This window comes from Macaca mulatta, chromosome 9 (assembly GCF_049350105.2).
Source record: "Macaca mulatta isolate MMU2019108-1 chromosome 9, T2T-MMU8v2.0, whole genome shotgun sequence".
NCBI lineage: Eukaryota > Metazoa > Chordata > Mammalia > Primates > Cercopithecidae > Macaca > Macaca mulatta.
The window spans coordinates 16,845,203-16,872,647 of NC_133414.1; the positions used below are offsets into that span (position 1 = coordinate 16,845,203).

At 44.8% G+C, this 27,445-nt stretch overlaps 1 protein-coding gene across 1 annotated transcript in view; it reads right to left on the reverse strand.

Moving 5' to 3' along the window:
- Positions 1 to 27,445, reverse strand: part of FAM171A1 (family with sequence similarity 171 member A1) — a 147,076-nt gene that overhangs the window by 51,813 nt on the left and 67,818 nt on the right. The window contains exons 2-3 of the mRNA XM_028826015.2: positions 8,195 to 8,422; positions 196 to 288 (exon numbers count right to left, since the gene is read on the reverse strand). Coding sequence (XP_028681848.2) covers positions 196 to 288; positions 8,195 to 8,422 — 321 coding nt within the window. The remainder of the gene's footprint in view (positions 1 to 195; positions 289 to 8,194; positions 8,423 to 27,445) is intronic.

Below are 27,445 nucleotides of genomic sequence, written 5' to 3' on the forward strand. Positions count from 1 at the left end.
AAATAATGAAAAGAGTAAATTTCAAATGTCTCACTATAAAAAATGTTAGGTAAGCGGGGTGATAGATGGGTTAATGTGCTTGATTTAATCAATCCACCTTGTATACAGACATCACATCACACTGTACACCATAAACATATACAATAATGCATCCATCAAAAATAACAATAAAAACTGAAAAAATATTAAACATACCTTGGAATCCTGATACTATTTGGACGACATCTTCATATACCATTAGAGTGGCAGAGCGTTCTGGAAGCAGGCCAAGGCTCAGAGAAGAAAATACTGCAGGAAAAAGAAATGGATAGAAGGGGATTTTATATTTACTTTTAAGTGCCCACTCTAATTTTTGGGATACTCTGCAGTTTTTGTATTTTCTGATTTCAAATCAATTAATAAGATTAATTTTTAGTTAGATTAGCAAAAGATCTTCAAAATGCTACAAGTGTATTGCAATATCTCATATAACAATTACTTGCCCTACAATGGTCAACTTTTTGCATTTGTTAGAAGTTTTCTTTTTTTTTTTCTTTTTTCCGAGACAGAGTCTTGCTCTGTCGCCCAGGCTGGAATGCAGTGGTGAGATCTCAGCTCACTCTAACCTCCGCCTCCCAGGTTCAAGCGATTCTCCTGCCTCAGCCTTCCGAGTAGCTGAGATGACAGGCACCTGCCACCATGCCCTGCTAATTTTTGTAGTTTTGGTAGAGAAAGGGTTTCACTGTGTTGGTGAGGCTGGTCTCGAACTCCTGACCTTGTGATCCACTGGCCTTGGCCTCCCAAAGTGTTGGGATTATAGGCGTGAGCCACTGCACCCGGTCAGAAGTTTTCAGTAAAGTAACTAAGCCTCTTCACATTAGGAGTATATGAAAGTTATCATGTATACACTACATGAATTTAGAATATATAATGTTAGATGTTAACATTAAGAATGGCTTTAAAAATATGTGTCTAGGTTAATGTGTACCTCATGGTAAAAGAATATTCCCCCAACCCTGGGAACTAATAACATGATAGAAACTGTGCTTTTCATTTTTATTTTTTTGAGACAGGGTCTCACTCTGTCACTCAGGCTGGAGTGCAGTAGCACAGTTAGAGCTCACTGCAGCCTCGACCTCCCAGGCTCAAGTATCCCTGTTGCCTTAGTCTCTCAAATAGCTGGGACCATGGGCGTGCACCACTGCACCCAGCTAATTTTTAAAATTTTTTGTAGAGATGGGGTCTCCCTATGTTGCCCAGGTTAGTCTCAAACTCCTGGGCTCAAGCAATCCTTCCACCTTTGCCCTCCAAAGTCCTGGGATTATAGGCGGGAGCCACTGCACCTAGCCAAGTTATGCTATTTTAAAATTCTTGCTTAAGTAACTGGATTTCTAAAAAATTTTAGAAACCCCACAAATTTCTGGGTAAAACATATGAATTTAAGAGAAAAACAAATAAATGCATTATAGAATAATAATCATCACTCACATTACTGAATCTTTACTAACAGGCCAAACATTATCCTAAGTGCTTTAATTTCAGTAATTTATTTAAGCCTCAAAACAGCTCTATGAAGTAGGCATTATTATTATTATTTTTGAGACAGAGTTTCATTCTTGTTGCCCAGGCTGGAGAGCAATGGCGTGATCTCGGCTCACTGCAACCTCCGCCTCCCAGGTTCAAGTGATTCTCTGGCCTCAGCCTCCTGAGTAGCTGGGATTAGAGGCACCTGCCACCATGCCCAGCTAATTAAAAAAAAAAATATTTTTAGTAGAGACAAGGTTTCACCACGTTGGCCAGGCTGGTTTCAGACTCCTGACCTCAAGTGATCCATCTGCCTTGGCCTCCCCAAGTGCTAGGATTACAGGCATCAGCCAACGTGCCCGGCACCTGAAGTAGGTATTATTAACACGCCCATTTCACAGGTAAGGAAACAGGTTTATAGATGAGGAAGTAACTCGCCCAATATCCCACAGCTAATAAATGCCAGGGCTAGGATTTAAACTCTGGAGTTCTCAACCACTCTGAGACATGGAAAAGTTGGCCTAGAGAGGTAAACGACGTTCTGGGAAAACATCAGGATCTTGAAGGTAAGTGCTAAGACGATCAGTCACTTCACAGTGCTGGCTCTTTTTTTTTTTTTTTGAGATGGAGTTTCGTTCTTGTTACCCAGGCTGGAGTGCAGTGGTGCAATCTTGGCTCACTGCAGCCTCTGCCTCCCATGTTCAAGCGATTCTCCTGCCTCAGCCTCCTGAGTAGCTGCAATTACAGGCGTGCATCACCATGCCTGGCTAATTGTGTATTTTTAGTAGTGATGGAGTTTCGCCATGTTGGCCAGGCTGGTCTTGAACTCCTGGCCTCAAGTGATCTGACCGCCTCGGCCTCCCAAAGTGCTGGGATTACAGGCATGGGCCACCGTGCCCGGTCAAGCAGTGCTGGCTCTTAATAGTGCCATAGGGCACCAGTGAGTTGGCTGTGGATGTGACCTCTTTTCACTCATCCTCCACACAGTCAGTTTATTTAGCTATCATCATATACAAGGCTCAGATCTACATCCTGGGTGGAACACAGCAGTGTTAGAAGCAGCCTGTGCCTTCAAGAGTTATGCATTGCAAGGGGACTAGACTTGAAACAAATAGCTGTATGACAAGCAGAATGGGACAGATACCAGGAAAAAGACAAGAATAGCACCTTGGTGATGCAGAAACAGCCTGGGAGTTCCTTGAATATTAAACACAGAGTGACCCCATGACCCAGCAATTCCACTCCTAGGTATAAACCCGAGAACTGAAAACCTACGTTCATACAGCAACTCACACATCAATGTTTGCAGCAGCATTATCCGTAACAGCTGAAAAGTGGAGACAACACACATAAATGTCTATTGGCTGGTGAATGGATCAAGTGTGGTGTTGTCTATATGAGGGAATATTATTCACCCGTGAAAGGGAAGGTGGTACTGCCACATGCTACAATGTGGATGAATCTTGAAAACATCAGGCTAAGTGAAAGACGCCAGACACAAAAGGCCACGTACTCCAAGATTCCAGTTATATGGATGTGCAGAATAAGCAAATCTACAGAGACAGAGGGGAGATTAGTGGTTGCCAGGGGCTGGGATGTGTGAGAAAGGGTGAGTCAGTGCTAATGGGTACGGGGTTTTAGGGGTGAGGAAATATTCCGCAATTAGTCATTGCTGCATGAGCATGTCGTAGGTAAACTATTACCAGCGATCCTTTCATCTAAGGGCACAGGGCACCTCCTGGCGAGGAGGAAAGGGCAGGATTGTCCTAGCAGATGCTGCTGGTAGGAAGCAGCACACCTCAAAACCCAGGCTGGGGTTACACTCCATGCCCTCCTAAGTGAGGATGCCTGGGCCTTCCTGCTCCATTCCAGAGCTCCCGTGGCGACTGCCGACATTTACAAGGCCCTGACCACCTCTGAGCTGACCGGTGTGGGGGGCTCGGAGCTCCAAAATCACCTGTGATCATCCCCTGAGAGGTGCGTGACCATTGCAGTGTGTTTTGAAAATATTTCTCACCTAAAATATTTGGTACTTTCATATATAAGGCAGCTGCTCTGGCAAATTGTTTCTCAGACCTTATTTCCTAAAGAAGAAAAAAATGATTTCTCATTTTACTTTTTTAGACTGTTTCTTTGAATTCTAAAACACATGATTTCTTGTAACAAGCCTGGTACCGGCAGGGACTTCCCGGGGCAGAGGACAGGGACTAGGGATGCAATCAACGCAGTGCCCAGGTGGGTGGAGGCAGCAGAGAGATGGAGATCCCTGGGTAATGCTGCTTTTTTCGCATCATAGAGAGGAAGCTGATTGATGTCTGGAGGTGCTCTTCACACCAAGTAGATTTTTTTTTTTTTTGATACCTAGAGGGGAAGGAACATCTCATTCTACCCGGGACGGGCAGGGAGATTTCCTGAGGCAGAAAACAGTCTGGCTGGGCTTTATGAGATAAAAGAAAAGTTTGCCGGCTTGGTGCGGTGGCTCATGCCTGTAATCTCAGCACTTTAGGAGGCCAAGGCGGGCGGATCACAAGGTCAAGAGATCGAGACCATCCTGGCCAACATGACGAAACCCGGTCTCTGCTAAAAATACAAAAATTAGCTGAGCGTGGTGGCGGGCACCTGTAGTCCTAGCTACTTGGCAGGCTGAGGCAGGAGAATCGCTTGAACTTGGGAGGTGGAAGTTGCAGTGAGCCAAGATCGCGCCACTGTATTCCAGCCTGGTGACAGAGTGAGATTCCGTCTCAAAACAAAAACAAAACTTAGCCGGGTGTAGTGGCGCGCACCTGTAATCCCAGCTACTTGGGATGGTGAGGCAGGAGAATCACTTGAACCCAGGAAGCAGAGGTTGTAGTGAGCTGAGATCGCGCCACTGCACTCCAGCCTGAGTGACAGAGTGAGACTCCATCTCAAAAAAAAAAAAAAAAAAAAAGAAGACAAGTTTGCCAAGAGGACAATGCAGACAAACACAGACAGGGTAGAAATGCCAGACTCCTTCCCAGAATGACACATTGCCCAGGGTGGCCGACCATGACATACGGAAGGGGGAGGTGGCCAGGGGAGGAGGCTCTGTCACGTTTACTTCACCCTGAGGCCATCGAAGGATTTTAGGCAGGTACATATTTTAATACACAAACTGGACATATATATTTTAATACATGAATGCTCAGTCATACTGTGGGTGGTCTGAGGGGTAGAACCACCTGGCTGGAGGCCATTGCCATAGTCCTGGACCATCACTAAGGACCTGGGCCAGGGCGATGGCTGCAGAGACAGCAATAATTAAGATGGAGAATGACAGCCTTTAGTGGATGGATTGCATCTCCTATGGCTAAGTTTATTCTTGCCTGCCTGCCACAGATGGAGGGTGTTTTCCTTACGCTGGGTTCCTCCCTCTCCTCCCTTCCTTGAAAGCGAAAAAAACCTCAAAACATCCTCCAGGAACTATTGTTAAGGATGAAAAAGGAAATGCATTTCCGGGTTTCATAAGAATGCTCATGTACACACAAGCGGTGTGCTGCACACGTGTGGGAAAGAAGGCATTTTTTAGTTTCAAATTTTCAACATATTTTAGAAGAGGCTCCCAGCTCTTCTTGCTTCCTTGTCCAGCTATCTGAAATACCAGAAGTGTTAGTCTTCACCTCCAAAAAGACGCACAAAAGCAAGTTGACTCTGCTTTTCACAATAGGCTAAATTTTATTGTCTAAATTTTGGAGATGCTTCCTGTTAAGTTCTAGTTAAGAGTATAACATGGTTTGGATCTGTGTCCCTGCCCAAATCTCATGTCGAATTGTAACCCCCAGTGTTGGAGGTGGGGCCCGATGGGACGTGATTGGATCATGGGGGCAGTTTCTCATGAATGGTTTAGCACCATCTTCTGGTGCTATTCTTGTGATCGTGAGTGAGTTCTCACGAGATCTAGTTGTTTAAAGGTGTGTAGCACCTTTACCCTCTCTCCCTCCTACTCTGGCCATGTGAAACGTCTCACTCCCCCTTTGCCTTCTGCAATGATTGGAAGCTTCCTGAAGCCTCCCCAGAAGCAGAAGATGCCATTCCTCCTGTATGTCCTCCAGAACTGTGGGCCAGTTACACCTCTTTTCTTTATAAATTACTCAGTCTCAGTTATTTCTTTATAGTGGACTAATACAGAGTATCTTTATTATATTGAAAAGGCAAGCACAGAAAAATAATCAAAGACATGGGAAGATTCTTAGGAATTATTTAGAGCAATTAACTGGATTTCAGAAACAAACACAAACTCAGAAAGTGTTGATGGGCCGATATGTGTGGGGCCGGCCAGGGGTGGGCAGGCCTGGGACCCAGGTGTCTTCACGTCTTGTCCAAAACTCAATGAAACTTCATTATTCCTGTGACTTGACTCATTTGTAATAGTACAGATATCAGCCGGGCACAGTGGCTCATGCCTGTAATCCCAGCACTTTGGGAGGCCGAGGTAGGTGGATCACCTGAGGTCAGGAGTTCAAGACCAGCCTGGCCAACATGGCAAAACCCCATCTCCACTAAAAATACAAAATTAGCAGGGCATGGTAGTGCGTTCCTATAATCTCAGCTACTCGGGAGGCTGAGGCAGGAGAATTCTTGAACCTGGGAGGTGGAGATCGCAGTGAGCCAAGATCACACCACTGCACTCCAGCCTGGGCGACAGAATGAGACTCTGTCTCAAAAAATAAAAAAATAAAAAAACGGTATGATGGGAATGGTTTTTCTCAAAAGACCATGTTAACAGAGTCAAAATGAATGTGATCAAAACGCAGTAGCTGCTCATTATTCACCAATTCTGTATTTGTAAACCTCCCTATTTGCTAAAGCTTATTTGTAACTCCCAGATGTATTCAGGGTCCAGCTTTTCACGTTTTTAAGCATTCTGTTGGTGATTTTGCTATTTACTTATTTATTTTTAGAGACAGTCTCGCTGTGTCACCCTGGCTGGAGTGCAGTGGCTCCATCCCAGCTCACTGCAGCCTCCACATCCTGGATTCCAGCTCCTCTCGCCTCAGCCTCCAGAGTTGCTGGGATTACAGGCTGATTCCACCGTTTCAAATGACCCCTAGCGTAGTGCTCTCTAATATTCCTAAGCAGGAGAAGGTTGTGACTGTGCCTTATGGAGAAAACACGTGTGTTCCATCAGCTTTGTTGGGGCATGAGTTATGGTGCTACGGGCTGAGTCCAATGCTAATGAATCAACAATCTACATATCAAATAAGATTTCTTTAAACAAAGACAACATAAAACAAAGGCATGTACTATTGATCAGCTCATGAAAACGCTGTGACCAGAGGCTCACAGGAACCCAGCCCTGCATTTCCCTTGTAGCAGTGGTTCAGCAGTATTTGCTCACTCCATGTTTGAGGTGGCTGTGGACCATAACTACTGCGAACAACGAGAATTGACTGATGACCTTTGTGCAGCTGTTCTCCTGAAACAGGCAGAGACAGCCTAAATGTCCCTCAGTGATTTCCAGTGACTTCTCAGCATGGATGATGGGAGTGTCAAATGCTTCCTTTATTTTAATTGATTTTATTATTTTTTGAGACAGGGTCTTGTTCTGTCACCCAGGCTGGAGTGCAGTGGCACCATCTCAGCTCACTGCAGCCTCGACTCTAACGTTCCCTTGGATGTAACCTAGTAAAGGCCACCTGTCCTGTTGTGCAGGCCCTCCTGGGGTCCTGTCGCAGGTCCACTGCCCTCCACTCTCTGCTGGAGCTCATAGTTAACACTGATGATGAGCCAAACTAAACCTCTAGCCCAGATCTCTCTCTTGAACCCCAAGTTCATTTCAAACTAAATGCCAAAAATCCTCACTTGGTGTCTCCGCGGCAATTTCAACTAAATATACCCTAAACTTAGCATACAATCAATGACCCCTACACCCGTTCCTCTCCTCCCATTTCCCCAGGCTCCATGCATATTTGCCTAAGCCTGAAGCTTGGGAAGAGGGAGTCACAGAGGGAGGGAGGAAGGGAGGATACTTCTTTAATCCACGACGTCAGCGTAGTCAACTTTGGGAAAACGGGGTGTAGCCAGTTCCCCAACTCCACAGCTTGCCCCTGCCGGGACCACCTGCTCTACCACCAGCCAAAACCTGAGGTCCAACTCACATTCCTTCTATTTCATCCTTTTCCTTCCCTCTCTCCTGTCCATTCTCCACGACCTGTTTAATATCTCTCAGGTTTGTCCCCTTTTCTTAAGAACTCTCCTAGATGATCTCCATTGTATCTATAACAAATCCACTTTCCATAGCTCACAAAGCAGTGGCCTCGAACTTTCTAAATATTTTTATTCACAGTATCTGGTGGAGGGGGAGAGGGGTTTGCTCGTTAAAATGCAAATTCCCCTCCCCATATTGAATGGTGGAGTTCTGGGATCCGTATGTTTTTATTTTATTTCATTTTATTCTTGAAGCAGGGTCTTGTTCTGTTGCCCAGGCTGGAGTGCAGTGGTGTGATCACGGCTCACTGCAGTCTCGAACTCCCAGACTCAAGCAATCCTCCCACCTCAGCCTCTTGAGTAGCTGGGACTAAAGGTGCACACCACGATGCCTGACCAATTATAACATTTTTTATAGAGATGCAGTCTCACTATGTTGCCCAGGCTGATTTCAGACTCCTGGCCTTACGTGATCCTCCCACCGGCCAATGCCCTCTGTGTTAGAGAAAGATGAGGAACGCCTTACCAGGTAACCGGATTGGCTTCCACGGGGCAGAGTTTGGCACGTAGGCATGCTTCGAGGCAGTGACGATCAACTGACTGCCCAGCTTATATTGGAACTTGATAAAGGCGACGCCATCGGTCCCCGAGGTGCCAGAGGTGATGGAGGCCTGGTTGGTGAAGATCTCAATGAGCGCGTCCGCTACAGGCTGGTGGGTGCTGGCGTCGCTGACGTGCACCTTTAGCGTCACCTCTGGAGGTAGAGAAAGCACAAAGAACAGCTGCTGTCAATGGGAAACATCCACAGCAACTCTGGTATGACTGTGACGGGAGGTGGAAGGAGGGCTCTGTAAGGACATCTAGGTTGACATTCAAAATATGCAGTTTTTACCAGGGACATTTTTTCCTTAGAGGTCTGCTTTTTACTTCACACAATTTCCTATTTTCTTCAAAACCACAGCCTGTCCCAGACTGCTTTCTTCTTTACTCCTTCCTGCTCACATGATCAAGAGAAAAATTCTATACCTTAAGACATTGGGCAACCAACGCAACACTTCGTGTGTGTGTGTGTGTGTGTGTGTGTGTGTGGAAACAGTTTCACTCTGTTGCACAGGCTGGAGTACAGGGGCGTGATCATGGCTCACTGCAGCCTCAACCTCCTGGGCTCAACTGATCCTCCCACCTCAGCCTCCTGAGTAGCTGGGACTACAAGTGTGTGCCACCACACTGGGCTAATTTTTGCAGAGATAGGGTTTTGCCATGTTGCACAGGCTGGTTTCAAACTCCTCAGGCTCAAGTGATCTGCCCGCCTCAGCCTCCCAGAGTGCTGAGGTTACAGGTGTGCCCTACTGTGCCTGGACAACAATATTCTTTCAATGTGGTTTGGGCTACCATAATAAGGGCACAGTGGGCTGTGGTATTTATAGGCGTATCTTTCTTTAGTCCTGGGAAATGTGGCAGAAGTAACCCAGGATTGTGCACCGGTAATCACAAAGACTAGACTGAAAGGAAGTGAAAACTACTGTTAAAAGGGAGGACCCAAAGAGTAGAACAAGAGAAGGTTAGAAAAGAATTAAAAAAAAAAAAAAAAAAAAAGCAAACATTCGAAAAGACAGATGAAGTCAAGTTAGGAATATTGGCAAAAACAGATCATGAAAGTGGGAAACAAACAGAATGTTACAAATTGCTAAAAAATTAAAATAGAATGGCTAACTTACATTTACTCAGGCAAGGGATAGTTATTGAACGTTTACTCTGTGCCTAGAATTGTAACTACACAGCTACAGTGAAGGAGAGGATGCCTGAGTAAACAGGGAAGTACCATGGCTGAGGGGGAACAGCATGCATGGAGGCTCAGAGGCAGGAAGACGCCATGTTTCCTGGAGAAACAATGGCAGGTTCTGAAATCTGGATGGAGAGCGTGAGAGGCGTAGGAGGTTGCAGAGGCAATTAAGGCCAGATCACGCATGGCTTTATGAGCTCCCTAAAAGGATTATTATTTATTCTAAAGGCAATGTGAAGTCACAAAAGTTTTAAGAGGGGAGTGGAGATCAAATTTATGTTATAGAAACATGTGGCTCTGGGTGAAGAATGGGCTGAGGAAGAGGTAAGGCTGGAGAATAAGCATTCAATTAAGAGGACTCTGTGATAACCCCGGACCGAGATGGTGGTAGACTAGACTCCGGCAGAACAATCACGTCAAGGGTGCTGATTCCAGAACTATGTGGGGGAGCAACTCCGATGTTCATCCTGCTCCCATAAACCCTATTTGCTTACGTAGGAAGAGAGCAGCTGGTGCCCGGTGATGTATGTCCACCTGGCCACTTGCAGGCACCACGTGCCATGCTTTTTGAGCTGTCTCTGATCTGAAAGACTTGGGATAGGAAGGTGGGGCAAGGACTAGCAAAGAGGAGGTGGCCAAGGAGGCTCGTGTTCATAGCACTTTCCAGAGTGGGGCTCAGTGGAGTGCTCATCAATGAGCTGACTGCAGGCTGGCTGGGTACAGAGCAGCCTGAGAGCGAGGATGAGGAAGGAGGGCTGAGTCATCCTTGCAGGTATTGCCCAGTGGCACACACTCTGGAGTTCTGCAATTCTCACCGGAGGTTTGAACCTCAGCTCCACTGTGTGTCAACCATGTAGCCTTAGGCAGTTTATTTATTGTCTCTAGGCCTCAGTTTTCCCATTTGCAAACTGGGAATGATAAACACGCATAGCTCAACATATAGGTAGAAACATTTAGTGTAATGCCTGGCGGAGTAAGCACCGACACAAGCTACTGCAATTGCGTCATTCCAATCATGATGATTGTAAACTTTCCAACATGGTGCTTGTGGATACCAGATTTGGGGTTCAGAGAGGAGAGTTAGAAAGAAGAAATATAAAAAACAAAAGGGACAGGTGAGACAACCCTCTCAGAGAGTATTCATACTTTTTTTTGTTTGTTTGTTTAGATGGCGTTTCACTCGTCACCAAGGCTGGAGTGCAATAGCGTGATCTCAGCTCACTGTAACCTCTGCCTCCTGGGTTCAAGCAATTCTCCTGCCTCAGCCTCCCAAGTAGCTGGGATTACAGGCACCCACCACCATGCCCCACTAATTTTTTGTACTTTTAGTAGAGACAGGGTTTCACCATGTTGGCAAGGCTGCTCTTGAACTCCTGACGTCAGGTGATCCACCTGCCTCGAGCTCCCAAAGTGCTAGGATTACAGACGTGAGCCACCACACCTGGCCTGAGTATTGATACCTTTATATCCAGAGTTCTATCCTACACTGGGGCAACCACATTGAGAAGAACTTCTTTTGGTTTGAGAATCTCCACCTTGGTAACTTGCCAACTAGCTGTCTCATGATACTAAAGCAAATTCGTACTTCAATACTGCAAATTTCAGTCAGTCATTTTTCACCCATTTTTTCCACATGCTGATTTAATACATTTCTTGTGTAGATAACCATAGACAAGAGCTAAAGAATCCCAGACCTAGCCAAAGCATCTTCCTGCCTTTGAGGAGCTTTGAGCTACGGGTGTGTACCAAATAAATCTCTTAAAATGTTTTAGAAAGAACAAATAAATGCTACAGAAACCAACCTTGGCTACTTCATACTATAGGAGAAAACTAGTACCCAAAAAGGCACAAGTCAGCATCATGAAAATCAAGGATATGATATTACAGAATACATTTAGTCAATTCTCCCCAATCCAGTCGGGATGTGCACGACACACACACACACATTTTCTTCTTTCTTTTCTTTTCTTTTTTTTTTTTTTTTTTTTGAGACAGAGTTTCGCCCTGTCCCTAGGCTGGAGTGCAGTGGCGCGATCTTGGCTTACTGCAACCTTTGCCTCCCAGGTTCAAGCTATTCTCCTGCCTCAGCCACCTGAGTAGCTGGGACCACAAGCGTCCGCCAGCACACCCACCTAATTTTTGTATTTTTAGTAGAGATGGGGTTTCACCATGTTGGCTAGGATAGTCTCAATCTCTTGACCTTGTGATCCACCTGCCTTGGTCTCCCCAAGTGCTAGGATTACAGGTGTGAGCCAGCGCACCCGGTTCCCCCACACACATTTTCTTATTTAATTTGGTCCTCTGTGTCCCCAAGTAGTATACTATTCCTTTTTTAAATTTTAAATTTTTATTTATTTCCATAGGTTTTAGGGGAACACGTGGTGTTTGGTTACATGAGTAAGTTCTTTAGTGATGATTTCTGAGATTTTGGTGCACCCATCACCCAAGTAGTGTACACTGTACCCAGTGTGTAGTCTTTTATCCCTCACCCTCTTCCACCCTTTTCCCTGAGTCCCCAAAGTCCACTGTATCATTCTCATGCCTTTGCATCCTCATAACTTAGCTCCCACTCATGAGTGAGAACATACGATGTTTGGTTTTCCATTCCTGAGTTACTTCACTTAGAATAATGGTCTCCAATTCCATCCAGGTTGCTGCAAATGTAATTATTTCACTCCTTTTATGGCTGATTAGTATTCTGCAGTATATATATACCACATTTTCTTTATCCACTCATTGACTGATGGGCATTTGGGCTGGTTCCATATTTTTTGCAATTGCAAACTGTGCTGCTATAAACATGCATGTGCAAGCATCTTTTTTCACATAATAACTTTTTTTGTTCTGGGTAGATACCACTAGTGGGACTGCTGGATAAAATGGTGATCCCTTTTTTTTTCATAGGTTTTTGGGGAGCAGGTGGTCTTTGGTTACATAAGCAAGTTCTTTAGTGGTGATTTGTGAGATTTTGGTGCACCTATCACCCCAGCAGTATACACTGAACGCAGTGTGTAGTCTTTACCTAAGTAGTATACTAAATTATAACATAAATTAACTCATGGTGCATTAATAACCACATAGCAGAAATCCTGCATTGATGATTTATGCAATTTTATGGAAATGCAACATTTACTAACAATTGGGATTACAAGGTCTTCACTGTTTGCTGAGAAGGCAAAAACTGCTGAGATTTGAGGGAAAAAAATATGAATAAACAAAGAAAGGGGGAGTTCCACTCTAATCAATGCTCTAGATTCTACCACTTGAATTTCTTCTAATATGGGAAGCATAGTTTAAGTTCTACAATTATATACTTTAAAAGAGAGTGTTTAGTTCTTTGCTTGGTATAATCAGAGACGACCAAAGGTCAGTATGATTTGGTAATTCTTACAGCCCACGGGGGCATCATTGTTATAGAATAACACTGAGAATGGGACTCTCCGTTCAACAGCAAACAAAACTACCCCCAACTAAATGACAACCAGGGCAGCTGTCATCTGACTGGGCGAGGCATTAGTTGCTACATGACTCGCATTTATAGGAAGATCCCATAAATGGTCCCAGACCTAAATACGCCTTAGGATACACTCTTTGCTGCTCAGTGAGTGCTGAGGACCCTGCTGAGTTGGTCACCTGAAGACTGCACTAAACCCAGACTGGGACATCCTTTTCTCACTCTATACTCTGCACATCCATCACCAAAGTCTGCTCATTTTGACTGCAAACTCCGCATCTCAAAGCAGGCCTTTCTTTTGTACCCTTGTGAACACTGCCCTATTTCCAGGCCTTCACCATCCATCACCCACACTGCTGCTCAGCCACTTTACAAAAACGGTCACCCTCTTCAGACCTGAGCCCTGAGATCCCACTGAGGCCAGAGGGAGCTATCCAATACACTCAGCTGACCTCTCCCTGTCTCCCTCAAACCCTTTGATGTGCCCCACTGTCACCTGTACCGGGGTAGCAAATTCAGCCCGGCCCTCAGGCCAAATGTGGCCTGCTGCCTGCTTTTGCATATAGTCCATGAAAATTATATGGAATTTAAATTTCAGTGTTCATAAAGTTTTATTGGAACACAGCCACGCCCCATCATTTGCATCTAGTCTATGGGCTGGTTTTGCATTGCAACAGCTGACTTTAGAGGTTGCCACGGAGACCATAAGGGCTACAAAGCCTGAACTTGGTACTTTTGGCCCTTTAGAGAAAAAGGAAGGCCACGTGGCTCACGCCTGTAATCCCAGCACTTTGGGAGGCAGAGGTGGGCGGGTCACGAGGTCAAGAGTTTCGGACCAGTGTGGCCAACAGAGTGAAACCCCGTCTCTACTAAAAATACAAAAATTAGCTGGATGTGGTAGCACACGCCTGTAGTCCCAGCTACTCGGGAGGCTGAGGCGGGAGAATTGCTTGAACTCAGGAGGCAGAAGTTGCAGTGAGCCCAGACAAACAAACAAACAAACAAAAAGTCGTCACACTCAAGGGACAGGATCCATCCCAGAAGCCTCCTGTCCTGCACCAGCCGCCCCACCTGAACCCACGCCCTGCCCTCGGCTCCTCCTTCCTGTGCCTTCCTGCCACAGCTCCTCGCCTTTGACGGCAATGTCTTTCTACACTTCCCTTCCATGTTGCTGATTCCTCTTTTTCCTTTAAAAGGTCATAGTAAGGTGGATTCAAGAAAGTGCTCCGGCCGGACTCGGCAACCCTGCATTTCCCTGAAGCTCTCCAGACACATGGTCTCTGTTTCTTGTCCATTTCCATTTCCATTTCTGTCTGTTTCACCTTGCAACTCTGGGGGTATATGACGGAGACCAGACCCCTGACCTTCACGAGCTTTGGCTTTAGAGATTAAATACATACCGAAGTGTCATTCTGAACTGGAAGAAGTGCCTCGGGGAAAAGTGGGTGACATAAGGCAGAACGGGGTACCTATTTTCAACTCGGTGGTCAACTTTCAACTCCTTCTTGAGGAGGCATCATTTTAGCTTAGGCCTGGAAGAGATACAGGGACCAGCCAGGCAAAGGGGCGTCCTGAGATGAGAACGACCAGGTTGTTTACCACTGAATTAAAACCCCCATGGAGAGAGCTTAGTGCAGGGGCCCTCGTGCCTGAAGATGAGGGGTCTGGGCCACCCATGTACTGCTGTTTTGTTTGTTTAGAGTCATAGCTCACTACAGGCTTGACCTCCCAGGCTCAAGCGATCCTCCCACCTCAGCATCCCAAGTAGCTGGGACCACAGGCATGCACCACCACATCCAGCTAATTTTTGTATTTTTGTAGAGACGGGGTTTTGCCCTGTTGCCCAGGCTGATCTCAGACTCCTGGTCTCAAGCAATCCTCCTGCCTCAACCTCCCAAAGTGATGGGATTATATGCATGAGCCACCACATCCAGCCATACCACTATTTTACAGTGTCTGGGGTGGCCCATGAACCCCTCAAGAACAGGGGCTCATTTTTAAAAAATTCAATTTATAACCATAAGTCCTAGCTCATACCTAGAGCCAGCAGGTGGTCAATAAAAGTCTGCAAAATGAATGCCAGGGTGAAACTAACCATCTCTTAACACAACACTATCCGAGATAGGGGTCATTAGCCACATGTGAGCATACACACTTGTTTAAATTAATTAAAATGAAAATGTAAAAACCGAGCTCCTATATAACACTAGGCTCATTGTAAGCGCTCAACAGCCACAACTGGCTAGCGGTTCCTGCACTGGAGAGTGCAGACTGGATATTTCTATCACTGCAGAAAGTTCCTTTGGACAATTCTGATCTCCGAATCTGAGTCAAGAAATCCATGGTATCCAAATGGCTCAAGGAACTCCCAAGGAAAATCTATCTGAGCGTGACTCTGAAGTGGTGTCTTCGCAGCCCTTGTGGGTCAGACCTTCACTCAAGTCCTTCAGTGGCTTAAAAGGCCCTGTGTGACCTCTTCCCATCCCTCCTCCCCAGCTATATCACCTCCCGCCCTCACCTGCTACTTTCCCCATTCAGGGACTTGCAGGGAGGCCAGGTACGGTGAACATGCTCTGCTCCGATTGTGCCCTGGCCTGGCGCAGACTCCCCCAGACGCCCATCCATGCAGCTGAGACCCACACCTCCCTGTCTTTGCTTCAGTACCACCTCCTCGATGAGGCCATCCTATCACTGATTACTCTTTTGTAAACATTTTCAATGTGGAAATTCTAGAATGCATATATTTTAGTCTGTTTAGCCTGCTATAACAAAGTCCTATAAACTGGGAAGCTGATAAACAATAGAAATGTATATCTCAAGTTCAGGTAGCTGGTTAGTCCAGCGTTAGGGCAGATGAGGTATCTGGTGACGGTTCACCTTTTCACTGCATCCTCATGTGGTGGAAGGAATGAGGGGGCTCTCTGGGGTCTCTTAAGCACACTAATCCCATGCACAAGGGCTCTCCCCTCATGACCTGATCTCCTCCCAAAAGACCCCCCACCTCCTAATACCTTCACCTTGGGGGTTAAGATTTCCATATATGAACTTGAGGGGAAAACAAACATCCAGAACACAGAAACATAAAAGTAGAAAGAACAGTACAAAGACCCTCTTCCCAAACCTGTCCTGATAAGAAGTTTCAAATAGTGTCATCTTTCTACCATTCTTTCCTTCACGCATTGCTCCCTCCATCCCCACTTTTTTGCTGGAACATTTTCAAGCAAATTCCAGATGTTATATTAGGTTATATTATTTCCCTGTAAATTTTTTGTTGTTGTTGTTTCTTGAGACAGGATCTGGCTCTGTTACCCAGGCTGGAGTGCAGTGGCACGATCTTGGCTCACTGTAACTTCCCCAACCCGGGCTCAAATGATCCTCCCACCTCAGCCTCCCAAGTAGGTGGGATTACAGGGACACGCCACCACCAAGCCAGGCTAATTTTTTGTATTTTTAGTAGAGACGCGGGTTTTGCCACATTGCCCAGGCTGGTCTTGAACTCCTGGACTCAAGCAATCCGCCTGTCTCGTTCTTCCAACATGCTGGGATTACAGGGGTGAGCCACTGCACCCAACCACCATAAATACTCCCACTTAAAACAGAAAAGAATTTTTTTAAAAACTACCACCAAAGCACAATTATCATGCCTAATTAAATAGTAATCTCCTTATATCATCTAATACCCAGCACATACTCAATTTTTTTGATTGCCTAAAAACATTTTTTAAATAATTCTTACTATTCTGTCTAAAATGTCAACCCCAACCCCACCGCAAACTTCTGATATTCTCCTGCTCTGCTTTTGCTTTTTATGCATGACATTGATCGATTATAACATGCTCATCACTTATACGTTTATTAAACATTAAACACTACCAGATGGAAACTCTGAGACAGTTATTTTGTATTTCTGTTTTCTTCTCCATTCATGCATCCTAAGCATATAGAATAGTGTCTGGCACACAGTAAGCACCTAATGTAGATGCTGAATTAATCTCTAAAACGAGTAGGCATTTCTGGGTATCTTCTGATCCATGGCCTAAGTATTCCTGTGTTTTGTTATTGTTCCATTTATGTCTTATAACTACTTTAAAAATAGATACTACAGCGATCCATTTGAAAAGTATTAATCAATCCAGATAACTAACTGTAAATAATCAGAAAATATTTATTGACCAGCTACTATATGCTTAGCATGATACCAGGTACTGCAGGGAGATTAAAAAAGAAGAAAAAAAGACATGGCTCCTGTTTTTAAGTAGTTTACAGTTTTGTGGGAAGGAAAGATCAACACATGTGCCAGAAGGCAGAAAGAATGAAACTGGCTAGGAATTTGTAAAAAAAAAAAAATATATATATATATATATATATATGTGTGTGTGTGTGTGTGTGTATGTGTGTGTGTATATATATATATAGAGAGAGAGAGAGAAAGAGAGCAAAGATGAGGTTAATCTGATCTGGAGTTTCCATGCAAAAACAGAATCAAAGACACAAACAAGATCTGAACACATTCATAGAGGTGGGGGGGATCATCAAAAGATTTAAGGAAGGGTATGGTGTGAACACTGATACTAGGAAAGGGTTGTGGCTATTTGGGTAAGCACCGCATGCAAACTGGCCCTGATTGTGGTTTACGGAGGTCAGGGAGGAATGCTTCTTGGAACAGATGAAATTGAAGCTGGTGCTGGAAGGGTGGGTACCACAGGCAGATGAGTTTTTGTGGCATCTTCTGAAATAGTCTTCCTCCCTTTAAGGAATTCCAGATGCTCATTTTCCCAGCCTCCCCTGTAGCTAAGAAGGAGCAAAAATGGGCTGTGGTTCTGCTAAGCTGTGGCTCTGCTCATTCTGGTTGGCAGAATTTGATGTGGAAGTCAGCAGCATGAAGAAGCGGGGCTTTTTTCTGGTCAAAGGGACCACAGAGGAGGCATCTGGTTGGGGGCAGCAGGGGTGCTCCCGGAAGAGTCACACCACACAGCTCAGATACTGTTCTGGCTGTGAGCCTTCTCCTCCCACAAGTTCTGTGCACTACCCAAAAGCTGTAATAAATGTCTTTTCTCATTAAACCAGCTAGATGGGCAGTGCTGCTCGCCCTGCTCGGGTTCTGTGCTATCCCGGCATGATTCTATCCAGCTGGGGACCATCTCTTTGAAACTGCACCTCACGGCTCTCCTTCCACCCTGCACCTTCCTTCTCTGTACCCACCATGGGCTCCAGTACTGCCTGCCTGCCCAAGGTGGCGGACCCTGGGAGTTTGTGCTCACACCTCTTCTCGCTACACACTCTCATCCATGAATTTATTTCGCCATCAGGGATTCAGCCATCGCCTCTCCAATTTTTATCAGCCAAGTGCAGAGCCAAGAAGGAAGAAATGAGTGCTCGGGAATTCTTCCCCTACCACGATTCAGAGCTCCTCGGCTCTTGGCAAACATGAAGACTGTGGTTCTGTAGGCACAAACTGGTCCATTTTAAGTAGTACAAAGAGCATCTGCTTTGTGGGTAGAAAACTAAACATCATCTTTTAGTCCAGCATTATCTTTTAGTCATTTCCTTTCTAACTGCCACAGATTTAGAACTAAATGCAACAAGGCTGTTTCCAATTGTTGGCTTGGGAGGAGGCGCCTCTAAGTAGCGAGTTAAGAGCGAACAAGAGGAAGGAATTAGGGTGCATAATTTACAGGCACATGGAAGAATCTCCCTGTCAGTATTTGGCAAAACTGCCAGCAAACACTGAGAGACCATGGGAAGGCATGCCTTGTTTTTTGTTTCTGTTTTGTTTTGTTTTTTGAGATGGAGTTTTGCTCTTGTTGCCCAGGCTGGAGTGCAGTAGCGCAATCTCGGCTCACTGCAACCTCCACCTCCTGGGTTCAAGCGATTCTCTTGCCTCAGCCTCCTAAGTAACTGGATTACAGGCACCTGACACCATGCCCAGCTAATTTTTTTTTTTTTTTGTAAGGTAGAGACGGGGGGGGTTTCACTATGTTGGCCAGGCTGGTCTTGAACTCCTGACCTCAGGTGATCTACCGGCCTCGGCCTCCCAAAGTGCTAGGATTATAGGCGTGAGCCACCACGCCCGGCCAGCATGTCTTGCTTTTAATTCCCACTTCGTCAAATAATAATGCATACTTTTTGTTATTTTTCTATAAATGATAGGATGCATTTATTTTACAACTTTGCCTCCAAACTCCAAAACATGTACTATTCCAAAACATAAAATATTTTGTGGTTTTTCTGGGACCAAAGCTGGGAGTACAACTTCCACCTGCTTTCTGCACAGTCTGCCCTTCTCATTTCTCATATCTATTCTAACAAACTCTGGCTGTGTCTTAAAAGGGAAAGTAAAGTTTGTGGGCTCCATTTTAAAAATGCGTTTGTTTTGCTTGTTTGTTTCCGTGAAGTTTTTGGCTTCCTCTAAGCGCTTTTCATTCCCTTTTCTATTTCCTCAAATTGGCCTTTGTTCTAGGATTTTCATTTTTTCTTTCCTTTTGGTTTTTAGAGCTGTCGGTTTCCACAGCAACCCACCCTAGTAGTGGGGAACCCAGCATTTTATGGGTTGGCCACTGGGTCTGGGTAGAAGAAAGGTCCATTCCCACGGAGCAGACCACGCAAATGCTCTCACCCCAAGTAGCCCAGCACTCCTGTGGCTGCCTGGGCCAGGGAGGCCAGCTGAAAAGGAATCACTCTCCTTAGCACCATGATTAGCTATATTTAACCCCAATTTAGGGAGTTACAATGGCTCTTCATCTCAATAAAACACCAGAAAACTGCTTGATCACTTAAAAACGTTTTCCAAATAAGAGGTTATTGTAAAAATGTTACCTGACCTTTGATCTACCAGGTTTTGCCCCATGTTACTTGGTGCTAGAATTTTACAATATCAGTATGTGCATTGAATTTCCATGTCTTTATAAAGCATGTTCCAGGATATCTAATGCATGAAGCAGTGGCTTTCTATTTCTACTTCTTTCATAAACGTAAGAGGTTTTACTTTGTAATCTGATGAAATTAGGATGCACTCTGTTACACTAGAGTTTTCGTGTAATTTTTTTCCAGACTCACACAGTGCACATGCGGCTTGTATTGTTCTATTTTATTTTCTACCCCAAATTTAGCCAATCATGTCCTCCAAGCAAATTATATTTGTATATTTTAAAGACTGGTATACTCTACATGTTATGTAACATGTAACAGATTATTTAATATGTATCTCATAATATATACTTTATTAATCTATAATACATCTCAAGAATCTGTTACAACTTGTACATCCCAGGACTCCCTGACAAGCCATTTCTAGCTGCACTAAAGCATTTGGCAATCCTTGCGTTTCATTCTGAAAACAACATTCAGTTTGATGTCCTGCAAAGATCAAAACTTCCGTCACCCAGAAGAGAAAGGACCATGCCGGCACACTTCAGAGAGACGAATACGCTGGGCACTAGAAACCCCCCGAGCTCCCCGGGCCCCCTCTCCACATGGGTACCTTTCACTCCTGATTGTACCAAGAGATCCCCTGAACCTCTCTATGGATCTGTGGCCCCAGTGTCTGGTACAGAACTCCCACCTATGTGGGGTTCTTTTTTGGAAACGTGTTCCTTAAATTTCAGTGGAGGATTATAGTCTCTAGACATCCATTTGAATGACCTCATTGGAGACGCATGGAAGAGATAAATGTGCTGGAACTTAGAGTACCACTGTGTGCCTTTCTGTGTTCTATCATCGCGGGCAACTGACGCTTATGCTAAACCTCATGAAACGGCAGCTTCAGTTTGAAATAGGAGGAGAGGAGATCACAGTAGAGTGCTATTTACACTGGTGGCTCCTACCGGCTGCCCATCCTCTGAAGGGCGTGCATTTAGAGCTTCCTTTCTTTCCTTTCTCTTTCCTTTCTCTTTCCTTTCTCCTTCCTTTCTCCTTCCTCTCTCCTTCCTTTCTCCTTCCTCTCTCCTTCCTTTCCCCTCCCTCCCTCCCTCTCCCCCCTCCACCTCCCCCCTCCCTCCCTCCCTCCCTCCCTTCTTTCCCCTTCCTCCCTTCCTCCCTTCACTCTCTCTCTCTCTCTCTCTCTCTTCTTTCTCTCTCTCTTTCTTTCTTTCATGGAGTCTTGTTGTGTCACCCAGGTTGGAGTGCAGAGGCACGATCTTGGCTCACTGGCACCTCCGCCTACCAGGTTCAAGCAATTCTCCCTACCTCAGCCTCCCGCGTAGCTGGGATTATGGGAGCCCACCACCACACCTGGTTAATTTTTGTATTTTTAGTAGAGACGAGGCTTTGCCATATTGCCCAGGCTGGTCTCCAGCTCCTAACCTCAAACGGTCCACCCACCCTGGCTTCCCAAAATGCTGGGATTACAGACATGAGCCACCGCACCCGGCCGCTATCACGGTCTTGATAGAACTTGCGCATGACATACTCTTCCTCACCCCAATCCCTGCATCTCTCTATCCCTCTGATGCATAAAATACTGTCTTGGCAGTGCTACGAGGATATCTCTGGGCAAACAATCAGTGGATTTCTGCCCCTTCCCGTAAGAAATTTCTATGAGGATGAAATTGATGATCATCCTATTAACAACACTTAACAACCAACAGCACCATGTTACCAAGAATGTTGAACTACACAATAACAAAGATTCATAGAAGTTCAGCAATTAAAGAGATCACGCTAGAGACATTTAGACATACACTGATTTTATACTTTATTGAAGTGATGGGATATCTTTCCCTCATTTTAAACACTCCATAATGGAAACTGAAAATGTAATACTCAAATACCAACAATCTCCTACAGCTTTGTGGCTCAGAATCCTGTTACCCTAATAAGTTAAACAGCAGAAGTTCATTCTCTATTCCTGAACCTGGTACAAAATGAGGTTTTCTAGGGCTGGTTCCATATGCATGGGCTGGTTCCATATGCATGTAATGCTAGAAGAGCAACTATAAAATAGCTATGTTCTTGCAACTAATCAAGGGTTATTTAGGTAAATATGCCAGGATAATTTGAAAACTGTTGCTGGACATACCTGCTCCAACTGTACAATTTACACATACGACAAAGTGTTTACAAGCAAAATTAATGTTCACAAGCAAAATTAACAGAATGTTCCTACAATCTCATCTAAAAAAGTTATCTCATGAGATATACATCTGACAGCAAACTCCCAGTCTTCTTTCTTTTTCTTTTTTGAGACAGAGTTTCACTCTTGTCACCCAGGCTGGAGTTCAATGGCGCAATCTTGGCTCTCTGCAACCTGCAACCTTCACCTCCTAGGTTCAAGCAATTCTCCTGTCTCAGCCTCCCCAGTAGCTGGGATTCCAGGTGCCTGCCACCACGCCTGGCTAATTTTGTATTTTTAGTAGAGATGGGGTTTCCCCATGTTGGCCAGTCTGATCTCAAACTCCTGACCTCAGGTGATCTGCCTGCCTCGGCCTCCCAAAGTGCTCGGATTATAGACATGAGCCACCATGCCCGGCCATGAATTAACCAATCTTCTTGATGTAGTATCAGAAATACTTAGATGTAGCTTTAAAGGACTATATGAAAATAGGATTATTGTACTTATCTCGAGAAACTTCTCCAAAATACTCAAACCAATTTAAAATAAAAGAATGTAACTGTTCAAAAGAAATAAGAATCAAAGCACCAAAACGACGCTACATATGGCTCCAAAAAACAAAAGCAAAAGTCATAGTTCCAACTTTTAAGAACTTTTCCATAAAAAGCAATGCATATTCATAAAGCTAATATCCTTACTGTTTTCAGACACAGTAAAGTATCTAGTGACTATATCAAGGAAATGTAAATATGGTAAATGTGTTTACCCTGCTCTACTGAACAAGAAAATGATGGTGATGCAACACTGTGGAGATCAGAGGACCCACAAGGATTTCTAAAGAAATGACCACAACAAGCCACCCCAACATGCTTCTGTTTTGTTGGTATTTTATTTACTTATTTGTTTTGGGACACAGTCTCACTGTGTCACCCAGGCTGGAGTGCAGTGGCATGATCTCGGCTCACTGCAACCTCCACCTCCCAGGTTCAAGCGATTCCCCTGCCTCAGCCTCCTGGGTAGCTGGGACTACAGGCACGCACCACCACGCCTGGTGAATTTTTGTATTTTTAGTGGAGACGGAGTTTCGCCATGTTGGTCAGGCTGGTCTCAAACTCCTAACCTAAGGTGATCCGCTTGCTTCAGCCTTCCAAAGTGCTGGGATTACAGGTGTGAGTCACTGCACCAGGCCAGTTTTGTTGGTGTTTTAAATTTTTCATGAAGGCACAAAGTCCCCTTGTGAGACTCTGGAAGAATCTGGGAACTGCTAAGGTAATGAGCAGTATTAAGCATGTCTATGAAATTAATGTACACACCTTAGCCAAGCTTCAAAGATCTGTTGGAAGGCACCAGTGGAACGGTTGCCAAGGCAACCTAACCTGGTTGGGGAAAGATTCTCTGTGTGTCTTGGGTGTTTCCAGATCTGTCTTTATCTACAGATATGCATTTACAGTTTTATTTTTAATTATTTTATTTTTATTTATTTTTTTGTCTAGGGCTGTCACAAGAGTAAAATTACATACTTGTTTTGAAAAAGCAGCTTTAAGATTATGATGATGATTTTTAGCAAGTCATTTCTCTCTCTGGGAAGAGATCAGTTAGAAAGTGCTATGTGGGAGCCAGTAGTGAAGAAATTGACTCACTAATTATTTCAGAATTAAAAAAAAAATGGGCAGGGCGCGGTGGCTCACGCCTGTAATCCCAGCACTTTGGAGGCCGAGGTGGGCGGATCACGAGGTCAGGAAATCGAGACCGTCCTGGCTAACACGATGAAACCCTGTCTCTACTAAAAATACAAAAAAAAAATTAGCCAGGCATGGTGACAGGCGCTTGTAGTCCCAGCTACTCGGGAGGCTGAGGCAGGAGAATGGCGTGAACCTGGGAGGCGGAGCTTGCAGTGAGCCAAGATCACGCCACTGCACTCCAGCCTGGGCAACAGAGCGAGACTCAGTCTCAAAAAACAAAAAGGGCAAAAAAGGCAAGCTGAAGGGGCTTGCTGAAAAACTATGAATGGCCTAAGTGTGTGATGCTCTCTAACACTTGAAGTATTACAAAACAAGATAAAGGTCCCTGGAGCAGCTGAAGTCAGTGCAGTGCTTAAATCATACACATATGGGCTTATCTTTTCCAAGAAAGATATTAAACAGGCTACAGTGAAGCTATTATTGAAGTTTTCTTTTCTGTTTCAGATGAAGCTGAAATATTTCAAGGCACTTTAGCATTTACGTTACAAATATTCCTCCTGGGGACTGTGCACAGAATGCACATTTCACGACTGCATGGTCTGGGGCTGGTTTCTAGGCTCCTCACTTAACCAGTCATGTGGTCTTGGCCAAGTTCACAGCCTCCTTGACCTGTCATTTCTGTGTCCAGAAAATATGGATACCAACTGTCTTGAAAACACCGTAAGACTGATGGGTGAACTGCCTGGTGGTGACTTTGTAAGGTGTCTGCTGGCAACAAAAGTATTCCTGATCTTTCCCCACTTGCAAGCATTCCACTAACTTTATTTGGTGAAACAAAATCTCCAAAGCACCCTTTTCCCCTAAAAAGCTTCTTAATTAAGAAAGCTCCCTCCGCAAAAAAAAAAAAAAAAAAAAAAAAAAAAGAGAGAGAGAGAGAGAAAAACATAGTATGCTATTCAGAGTGCAGGGCTTTGGACTGACAACCTAGAGTTGATGGTCATCTCTGCCCCTTCTGGCTTACTGCTCTTAAGCAGAGTTTTCTCATCTGTAAGAAGTGGGGTAATGGCCCTGCCATAATAATCTCAGAGCTGTAGTGAGATCACAAGGGTACAGCGCTTCCCACACCCTGCAGCTGTGCACAGTGAGAGCTTAATCACTGCTAGCCATTTTTCTAATTAGCTGATTGTTTCCCAACATTTGACTCCTGAATGAGGATCACACCAAGGGTCTACAGAAAGGTTACAAAAGACCTCCTGAGAAAGCTCATGGAAGGAGCTGACCATGCCTGGCTATGGTTCTTGGAAGATTCTTTTTTCTCTCTCTCATACCCACTGTGAACAATTCCCAAGGACATGGAGAGCTGGAGGAACGGCAGAAGCCATTGGCAGGACAATTCCCCATGGGTCTCTTAAGCACTTCTTTACATACCGTGGGCAAGATACTGACTGTGCTCTCTGTTCTGAGCTGTCTCTTCAAGGATGTTTCTGTTTTTGAGACGGAGTCTGGCTCTGTTGCCCAGGCTGGAGGGCAGTGACGCGATCTCGGCTCACTACAACCTCTGTCTTCTTGGTTCAAGCAATTTTCCTGCCTCAGCCTCTCGAGTAGCTGGAATTACAGGCAGCCCCCACGCCCAGCTATTTTTTTTTTTTTTTTGTATTTTTAGTAGAGACAGGGTTTTGCCATGTTGGCCAGGCTGGTCTTGAGCTCCTGACCTCAGGTAATCCACCCGCCTTGGCCTCCCAAAGTGCTGGGATTACAGGCATGAACCACCGCACCCAGCCCTCTTCAAGGAGGTTTCTTTAGTGAACAGCTATGCAAGACAGAGAGGTGTCTCCCTCTAGAGCAAAGAGTAGGTATGCTTGGTGCCTCTCGGAAAAGATATGGGTCCCTAAAGCTCAGGGTTTCTCTCCTATAAAGTGAGCCGTTGCATGTGCAGGTAGCCTCTGGCCCTCTTTGCATTGCTCCTGTGGGAAATGGGGTTCGGGGAACTGGAGCAAGAATGCTGACACTCTGGCTACTACTGCTGCTGTGAGTAATAAACATCCCTTATCTCTGACCAGGAAGTATCATGTCTCCACCAACTTCTATCAAACCGTGCTAGGCTGGCTCATTAGCTTCCAAGCTCGGCAGAATCTCAGACTTTTCATAATTCTTGGGTCACTAAGGAACCCATGGAACAGTATGAAGACATTTAGGCAGGAGAGGAGTGGACTAGGGTCCTAGAGAAGAAATAAGGGAGTCAGAGAAAAGAAAAGAGATAAGACAGTCCCAATTTTTGGGTAATGTCTTTTTGTTTAAAGAAGTGGGTTTTCGAATTCTTAAATCACCCTCTGCTGGGGATGGCCAAGATTGCCCATTTCCCTTAGTAAATTCTACCTATTCCTGCTCTTTACGCCACACTTAGACCCCCCGCCTGCCAGCCACTCAGCTCCATTAGTTTAACATGTTGTTCTTGGCCAGGTGTGGTGGCTTACACCTGTAATCCCTGCATTTCGGGAGGCCAAGGTGGGTGGATCACCTGAGGTCAGGCGTTCGAGACCAGCCTGGTCAACATGGTGAACCCCCATCTGTACTAAAAATACAAAAAATTAGCTGGGCGTGGTGGCAGGCACCTGCAATTCCACCTACTCGGGAGGCTGAGGCAGCAGAATTGCTTAAACACAAGAGGTGAAGGTTGCCGTGAGCCGAAAGTGTGCCACTGCATTGCAGCCTGGGCAACAAGAGTAAAACTCCATCTCAAAAAAACAAAACAAAACAAAAAACCAGAAAAACCCCCCAAAACAAACGAAAAACCCATGTCATTCTAGAATGTGCCACATGAGTCCATCCTTCCAAGAGGCAGAATCTGAAGGTTTTCCACTCCAAGTATTAGTGGGTGTTTGTTTTTATAGCACTGATCATTTTAGTTCCCTTTTAAACCTGAAGGGTTGCACAGCCGCATTTAGGTCATCACAAGCAGTAACTCCAGGAGCAGAATTAAAGTGATATGCTAATTAGGTTTCCAGTTGCCACTCATTTAACATTCAAAAATGTGCATGTGTTTAGTGAAATACCATTTCTGCTTTCTACATCTGATTGAACAAATTCTGTATTAATGGTAAAGTATGGTAAACTCTGCTGACGCCTACAAGTCATGAAACCTTACAATATCCTGATTAAGGTCGAACATGGTGGCTCACACCTATAATCCCAGCACTTTGGGAGGCCGAGGCAGGTGGATCACCTGAGGTCAGGAGTTTGAGACCAGCCTGGCCAATATGGTGAAACCCTGTCTCTACTAAAAATACAAAAATTAGCCAGGCATGGTGGCAGGTACCTGTAATCCCAGCTACTTTGGAGGCTGAGGCAAGAGAATCGCTTGAACCCAGGAGGCGGAGGTTGCAGTGAGCCAAGATCGTGCCACTGCACTCCAGCCTGGGTGACAAGAGCAAAGCTCCATCTCAAAATAAATAAATAAATAAATAAATAAATAAATAAATAAAGTCCTGATTTACCTCAATATTTATGAAATTCATGAAATATTTTTATAATTTATAGGAGTTTTCTAAGAACTTTAAAACCACACACAATTGAAATTTCCTGCTTCATCTATGGGGGGATAAAATTTAACTATTCTGAACAGCGCAGCACTGTTCTGGGTGATTTTTTTCCATAGCGAACATCAGCATACAGTATTTTCCACACAGTTTACGTTTCTAGAATGGTTCTTAGTTCGTGTCAAATGGAGCAACCTTTCGTCTTTTAACCTTTATAGCTCATGTCCAGGCAGCAACATCAATACAGGGGCTGGATTTCCCTCTCTTGCCTGG